The sequence below is a fragment of the Benincasa hispida genome, chromosome 2, assembly GCF_027475165.1.
Source record: "Benincasa hispida cultivar pf3 chromosome 2, pf3_genome.v1.1, whole genome shotgun sequence".
In the NCBI taxonomy this organism is placed as follows: domain Eukaryota; kingdom Viridiplantae; phylum Streptophyta; class Magnoliopsida; order Cucurbitales; family Cucurbitaceae; genus Benincasa; species Benincasa hispida.
In genome coordinates, this window is record NC_143479.1 from 19223152 (window position 1) to 19231586 (window position 8435).

At 32.4% G+C, this 8435-nt stretch overlaps 1 protein-coding gene across 2 annotated transcripts; it reads right to left on the reverse strand.

The window, feature by feature from the left end:
• Positions 1-29: 29 nt before the first annotated feature.
• On the reverse strand, positions 30-3160 carry LOC120071358 (cyclin-dependent kinase-activating kinase assembly factor-related / CDK-activating kinase assembly factor-like protein). 2 transcript variants are annotated; one of them, XM_039023589.2, is made up of 6 exons: positions 2661-3160; positions 1786-1913; positions 1261-1334; positions 1084-1187; positions 822-887; positions 30-425 (listed from the first exon to the last, which is right to left on the reverse strand). In XM_039023589.2, the coding sequence occupies exons 2-6, from the start codon at positions 1848-1850 to the stop codon at positions 165-167; spliced, it is 570 nt and encodes a 189-aa protein (XP_038879517.1). In that variant the 5' UTR covers positions 1851-1913; positions 2661-3160; the 3' UTR covers positions 30-164. The 2 variants fall into 2 exon arrangements, with proteins under 2 accessions (XP_038879517.1, XP_038879518.1); XM_039023590.2 differs by having other exon boundaries at positions 1786-1909; positions 2661-3056.
• Positions 3161-8435: the final 5275 nt, after the last annotated feature.

Here is an 8435-nt window from a genome sequence, read left to right on the forward strand (position 1 = left end):
ATGATTAAATTTAGAATCACTCTCGAACGTGGCATAAATCTGCATAATTAATCTCTACTACTCAAACTCAAGCTAAACATATTCAAACTCAAGCGAAACATATTCTCGTGAGAAAATAAGATTGCGTTGTAAGAAGATGAGACATTTGAAAGATCAGCAAAAACTTAGCATATCCAAATACTTCCAAAAGCTTCTTCAAGTGCACGCTTTCTGCTGAACTCTACACTCCATCCGCCAGCCCTTCCGCCTCTCTCCGCCCTGAGCCTCAACATTTCCTCATCGTCAAGCCCATAGCCCTGCATGTCAGGACCACCACCGAGGGGCACTGGTTGGCCTGTAGGTCGTGGCTGCCCTCCAGCAAATGTAGGTGCGTACTGACCTTGTGTTCCTGTATTTAATCCTGCTTGGAAACTTTGATCTGCAGCCTGCAACAGCAATCAATTGAAAACTATGAGAACACTTCCGTCTCTGTCCTAACTCAATGTGTTTTTCAAGAAAAACATTCATGGGTCGAATTCTAATATTCTTTAGAACTCAAGGACAAAGTTGTACCATCAATCGAACAGATCTTAGTTATTCAAGTAAGGTCGTATTGCGTACTAATATTCTATTTTGACTGCTATGTTCTATCCCTTTTGGATGCCAAATACAAAGTGATTATTTGTGATATTTTAATCAGGATGGATTCGGAAGACAATGCGCAGCAGACCTTTCTATTTGAAGCCAAATACATTTGTCAACAGTGTTGTCAAGCAATCAAAAAGGGAAAACAGAAATGACTGTTAACTATGCGCAATTATAAACAGGAAAAATGCGCTCACCCCATCATTATCTGCCTGTGCAGGAATTCCCTTGCTTGCTGCAAGGGCTGCAGCATATTCTTCAGCCTATCAAATAGTTTAACAAGTGTCATTAACCTTTCAGTGACTCTGTAAACCATAAGGGGTTCAAGGAGCAGTTATGTCTGAAGTTAAAAAGAAGAAATAAAAAAAATGGTTAAGCACCAAAATCTGCCATTTGGGACTAAAGGTAAAGAAAAGAAATGAATAGTTTCTACATTAACAGTAATAATACACCAAGTACCTTGCGAGCACGATTGATCATGATTTGTTCAGCATTTTCTTCTTGATACCTAGCAATTTTTGCTTCAATAGCTTGAACATCAATGCCTTCGATCAAGTTAAAAGCTGCAAAATGAAGTTTCGTGGTCAAATATGATTCCAAGTAAAGAAGAATAGAAACCATTCTAGAAGAGCGTACTCATGTCCTCCACTTCTTCCAGATAATCATTGTACTCTCTCAGGGATGGGAAATCATCTTCTCTCTTGTTGAATCTATAAAATAGGAGTACCAAAAACATCTTAGACGTTTACTAAATTTTTATGTACGCCATCCAAGAACAAGAAGCAACTCCAAAGAATAACACGGTATGAATTCACTTCAAATTACTGATTTAAAACATTACAATCAAAACTTCACTCCATAAAAGGAAATCCATCTTTATTCCAGTCACAAAGTTTTGAGACCTTGAAAATAGGGCTTTTTTCTTTCTAAAAACTAATGTCTTGGTTGTAAATTAAAAGCCTCTTGGTTCTTTATACCTAGTTCGATACAATTATAAGCATCTGAAGACATGTAAAGCTTGGCATTTCCAACTCCAAGTGCATACTAGAATAATAGAAGGCGCTCGTATGATCATTGCAGTTAAATATTGCTACAGTTTCCCAAGGTTTTAACAAACATGAAGACTGGAAACAAGAAGTACAGCAGTAGAGTTGGTCTTACATGCTAGCAATCCTCTTCCTGATAGTGATTTCCTTACTATTAGAATTACTGCTGGAGATCACCATTCTTGTTGCTTTTCAGCTCTTTTTCTTTCCCTTTCTATATTTCACATGCCTGCGAAGCCCTGCCTGCAAAAATAACCAACAAATTGACGTTGATTTCAAAACACTAAGCCAAAATGCAAGGTACTGGCATTCTGGATGACAGCTTTAAGATTGGATTCGGATAAACAATATTCCTAAGCCAATTCTGAAACACAACCACCAGAAGATTCTTGCAGCAAATAAGTCGGATTTAACAGGATTCTAAAATTAAAACAACCGTTTTCAGTTTTACCTCGTATGCAAATGCCTCTATACTTCATCAATAGTTTCTTCTATGTTCAAGAAGACGGAATTCCATTTGATCAAACTGAAACTCAAGATTGGGTTTCTATTTCCTTTGTTCAGTGTATTTTGCTATTTTTTAAACTGATGACAATAATTCTAACATTTTAAAATATCAATTTACCATTCGAACGAGTTCTTATAGGTGAGTTTTTCTTTAATGCTTTGTTCATCTTCTTAAACTTTTCTTTTATAAATCTTTTGACCTTTTATTTATTGATTCAATTTGTCCCTTTTTTAATACGTGGTGTATATATTCATAGTTTTTTTTTTTTTTTTTTTTTGGCAATGGAATTGGGAACGAAATATAAACCTCGAAAATGGGTTTTTTCGATGCGAGCCCTAAATTCTATACATCCATAGTTTTATGTTTTCATTTAGACTGGTTGAGAAAGAATTTAAACAAGATTCTCCTGATTTTCTTTTCAAGAGAGCAAACTAACATAAATTTTTTTAAAAAAATTACAGCATAAAATAAAAGATCGAAACCTTGGGATCTGAAAAATGAACGGCAGCGGCGTAATCTCAACAATGGATATTGGCTGAACCACTCTGCTTCTGAGAAGGAAAAAAAACAAGTCAAGTAACTCCGGATTGCTCCGAGATGCGAGTGATTGCGAGATGGATGGAGTGTGAGTTCGTCGGAAGGCTGAGATGCAGCGTGCGGCGGCAGCCGCTGAGACGGCGGGACGTGGTCCAGTGGCTGGAAACGGGAGGGAGGAGGTTGCCGAACGTGAAATAGGGTTTAGGAAATTAAAAAGAAAAAAAAAAACAAAAAAGAGAGAGTGACGGAAAAAATTTACGGGAAATTCTTAGGAACCTTGAAATAATTTTACGCCTCACGACTAGCATACGTTTAGGAAACTCGATTTGGAAAAGACAAATGAATCAAATTCTACAAAAGATTATATGATTTTAGAAAAAATATACAGAAGTTCGATCTTTGTCTTAGTTGTAATTCTACCACAAAGTTCAAACCAATCGATAGTTTGGAGGTAGAGAAGTCACTTTTTTATTTTAATCTTGAAGTTAACCGATCCACTAGTTTAGTTTAGTTTTTTAATATAAAATTAGACATTTTGATTTATATTTAAAAAAAATAAAAACGTATTAGTTCATACTTATTTTTATTAGAAAAATCAATTAAAACCGAATTGAACTAAGGATATGTATACTCTTAAAAATAAACTATAACATTAGGTATATTTTAGTATTTTAATTATTATGGTGCATATATATTCGTTGTTTAGTAAAAAAAAACATCAACTATTATGGAGCGTGTATGCTTTTTATTTAGAAAAGTGTCAAGAAAAAAAAATGTCCAATTTCAATCTATAGAAGAAGTAGACCGATATTTAAAATTAGTCAAAATGACCTATTCAAAACAAAAGTGGAATTAAAAATAAAATTTTGGAAAAAAATATAAAAAATTGAGAATCAAATTAATAATAAATCGAACCAAATAAAAACTAATTCATTGGTTTTATTCTTTACTAGACATCGATTTGGATATCTTCTTTATAAGACCAATTGGTTTAGTCTGATTCTTGGTTGACTCCAAAACTAAAAATCCAAATCGACTATCACCCCTATTAGTTGAAAAAAACCGAGAAAAATTATTTTACGGGTTTTCTAAAATTGTACTAGTTGTGAAAGGTGGAAACTAAATAGGATTATTTTTTACACTTTCTCAAAATATATGAAAACGGAATAGAAATATAATGTAAGGGAACTAATATGAGACAAAAATACATTTTTAGTAGTTGAGATTTGAGAATGAAATTGATATAATCTACGCTTTCATATGACTTTGATTTTGGTTAGTTCATTTTGATCCATGTACTCTTTATTTTGATTTCTATACTTTTAAAATGATTTTTTTATCTTCATATTTTTAAAAACAAACTATTTCGATCCATTGATTTTTTAAAAAAAATTAAAGGATCAAAATCGTCACATTTTATAAATACAAGAACCAAAATAGACATTTTGAAGGTATAATGATCAAAATGAATTGAAGTATAGCATACATGGACCTAAATAAATATTTTGAAGATACAAGATCAAAATGAACCAAAATTAAAAATATAAAGACAAAATCTTTAAAAAAATAAATAAATATAAGGACGATAGTAGTATTAAACCTAATCTATCATTTTTAAAAACAATTGTTTAGTTAAGCTTGTTTTACCCTTAATCTTTAGGCACAAACCTAAATTTTGTTTTAGATTGAGTGATGTAATCTATTTTGTTATTATTTGAAAGAAATTTGTATTTGTAGATGCTAAATTTGTTAGATACAAATGTCAAAAAGTTGTTGTATCATGGAAGAACTACGTGCCTGAAAGCAATTACGACACGACCTTGGTATTAATTGTTGTGCCGGTTGCTCCCTAAAGTTACACAACTTTCAATTTCAAGTGTGCACTCGCTGGAAAATGGATTGGAATCAATGAAAATTATGCTTAGAAAACAGTAGATCTAGAGGAAAAACATATGAATAGGAAAGACAAAAATTGTTCTATCTCTTTCTTTTCAAAACTAAGAGTTATTTAAAGAAAATGTGAGATCGGTTTCCAAAAACAAAAAAATTGTTTTGAAATTAATTTTAAAAACAATTTTAGAATTAATTGAAATTAATTCTTGGAATTAATCACCAACAATTCATTCGTACCTTTTCTTTTGCTATGTTAGTCATTCTCAACAATCCCCCACAAATGATTGATATAGAAAAAAAAAACATTTTATAAAACCTATTTTCTAAGCAAGTTAGGAGACTAAATTTAAACATCAATATCTTGACAATTTGAATCGATGCATAGTGAAATGGGACAACAACATTGTTAGAGGGAGTGAGTTACCTCTTGAACTTTCAATAACTCTGGTTCAAACCCCCATAACACGTTTTACTCCTTAAATTTTCATTGATTCCATGATAAAAGTGTGTTATTTAAGGTCTTGCACATAGAACCTCGGTCAACGTGAAAGCTCTAAAAAAACCCCTTGAACTTTTTCATAGAAGGCGACCACACATTCACAATCACGTTAAGTAATTGCTTCATCAAATCTATCGCAATAGACCACTAAAAAAATAAACTATAAAAACTTCACATCTAGTCCATACTCAGACCAACTTCATCGAGTCTGTCAATGACAAACCACTCAAAAACTGAGCTATGAAGATTTTACAATTATCCATCAAGGCCATACCAGGACCACCTAAAGAAAGGGTTATGGAATTTTTTAAAGGTTTTAGTTTTGTCCATCGAATCCGTACTAGGACTACCCAAATAAAGAGCTATGGACCATCTAGTCTATAGCAATAGACCAACCAAATAAATGGATATAGGCCATCAAGTCTATCACAATAGACCACCCAAATAAAAGGCTATGGACCATTGTAAGGATTTCAATCTCATACTTGTTGAAAATTCTAGAATTACTCTCCTTGTTAGGTCTTTGGTTATGAATCCGTCAAGTTCCTCTCAGACCTCACGAACTTCAAAGACATAATTCCTTCTTTCAACAACCATTTCACGGCTTCATGTCCGAGGCATTTTGTCATTATACACACTATTCTTGACAATTCCATGGCAGCCTGTGAATCACAATGCAAAGAAACTAGTACTAATGTCCTTCATAATAGTACATCTCTCAGTAAGCTTCTAAGCCACTTTAGCCTCTTTTCTTACTAATTACAAAATAATAAATTCACATTCCATGGTAAACATAGCTATGTAAGTATACTTTGAAACTTCCATGATATAGCTCCTCTGCCAAGTAAGAATACATGTCCACTTGAAACTTACTTCATCGTTACCTGTTACCCATTTGGCATCACAATACCCTTCTAATATAGTAGGGAATTTATCAAAATATAAATAGTATTCTATTGAACTCTTAAGATACCTCAATAAATGACGAAGAGCAATCCAATAATTTTTAACAAGATTATGTGTATATCTACTCAATTTGCTCACAACATATTCAATATCAAGTCTGATCTAGTTCATCAGAAACACATAGCACTTCCTATAATTTTTGCATATTGAGATTGAGAAACATTATCGTACTTATTTTTCTTAAGACTCATACTAGCATCATAAGATGTTTTTACAGGAACGTCATCGAAATTGTCATATCTCTTTCACAGTTTCCAATGTGTGATTGACATAAGGAAATCCATTTTTAGTAATACCTTGTATCACATCAGCCTCACCTAAATATTTCATTTCAAATTGTGGGGACATAAATAACTTAATATCATACCTTACATATATGTTTGTACCAAAGATCAGTATATCATCAATATGATGGAGTTGACATTCAACCAACGGAAACTATTTTGATCTTAAGCACTCTAACTACACCAATTTTAGAAGATTAGCATGCATGTTCATGTTTTTTTTCTAGAATTTGGGGTTTATAGATAATACCTTTGTAGAAACCACTTGATTGCTCCAAATTTCCACGAAATTCTTCTTCAACCCATAAAGTAGACACCCACAAGAGCCTTCTCTACTATTCTTGGGCCTTGGATTGGATTGTGAGATACAAATTAAGAGAGATTTGGGAAGATTTTGAGAGTTGAAGAGAGAGAGAAAATTTACAGAATTTTCATCTTCGAAGTTTGGGTTGCATGCTCGAATTTTCTTTAAATAAATATGTATTTATTCATTTCAAACAAGCAAATAAGATTAATCGGGAGATTGACACTCAAATTCCTACTTAATATTAGTGAATTAGGTGTAAAAAATAGAAAAAGTGGAAAAATCACACTTTCCATTTTAGCAATTTTTTTAATTAATTAATTTGGTTTTCTAATAAAATAAATTTAAATTTAAAAGAAATTGATTTCAAATTTTCAAATTCAAATTTATTTTAAAATATTTTATTTTAAATAAATAATTAACTAAACAAATTTAATTAATTAAATAAATAATTTAATATCAAATATTAAATTAATTAAATACCTAATCAATGATTAATATTTAAATCTCATTCAAATATTTTTCAACTCTAAAAAACCATTTAATTCGTTAATCAAACGTTAATTATATCAAATATAATAATCCAAAACCCTAAACCGAATTTGAACATTTCAAATTCTCTTAACAAGTTATTCTAAGGTTTAATCCTTTTACGAGCTAGTAGAGAGACCTAATGGACCTACAGATCATGTGCTCCAACAATTTGAGATTAATTGGCTAAACTCTTATAACCGAATTAATCAATATTTGTTAACTACCGAGACATTCCACTATAGCTCAGTAGTTACACTCTCCTCACTGTAGATATATTTCTGTTCACTTAATTTAACCATAATCAGTAAGTTAATCTTCACAGGTTGTTCATATTGATAGCTAGGTCAACTTGCTGTTTTGCCCCTATAATACATCTTGCTCCTGAAATCTCCACACCCTCTAATGAATAATTGGTTTATGGTCCTACCAATAGACCGAGTCCATCTCAACCATAAAGAGGGTGGGGCCCCTTTGTTTAAGACCAAGAATCAGTACTTAAGAGAACAACCTATCTTCTAACTCTAAAACGAGTAAGAGTGAATTTCGTTTAGCAGGACTATGTCCCCAGTTATCTATCCGATCTTACCCCTAAAATGGGAGGTTTATTGAGTGGCGATTTTGAGCCATTCTCACCCATGCAGATTAAAGGATAATCCTGAATAAACAAGAGTTCTTAGTTAGCTCAGGATTGAGATCGAATTACCTTAGCTCATCAAATTGAAATAGTCAATTTTAACCGTAAATGGTCGTTAAAAAAAGTGACTATTTCGTGGTCCGATCTTATGCAAACATCTTTTGCATAGGATGCCCCCATTCGCATGTTTCCATATGAATGATTTTGGGATCACATCGTTTGTATCAATATACAAAGTGAGCCACATCCATAGTGTCCCCAGGATAAGGTACCCAACCCTATCAATATACTTATAAACTGTTTTTCCTATATACTCAAACTTGATCATATTTTATGTCTCCGCATAAAGTTTAAGTATTCATGTTATAACCATGGGTGATGGAGTTGACATTCAATATGTGGAAATAATTAAGGATTTAAGCACTTTAACTACATCAATTTTAGTTAATTATCATGCATATTCATAGCTTTCAGTATTTTAGGGTTTCTAGTGAATACCTTTGATGATTTCTCCAAATTGTTCGAATTCTCTACAAATTTCATCTTCAATCTTTGTAGTAGACCACCACAAGAATCTTCTCTACTAATCCCAGGCCTTAGATTAAG

Bases quoted from the DNA above. Each gene is read 5' to 3' on its own strand.
- LOC120071358 (XM_039023589.2), bottom strand. From the start codon at position 1,850: ATGGTGATCTCCAGCAGTAATTCTAATAGTAAGGAAATCACTATCAGG. The intron at 1,335-1,785 runs GTAAGACCAACT...CCTATTTTATAG, and splicing joins AGGAAGAGGATTGCTAGCAT to ATTCAACAAGAGAGAAGATG. The intron at 1,188-1,260 runs GTACGCTCTTCT...TTCATTTTGCAG, and splicing joins GGAAGAAGTGGAGGACATGA to CTTTTAACTTGATCGAAGGC.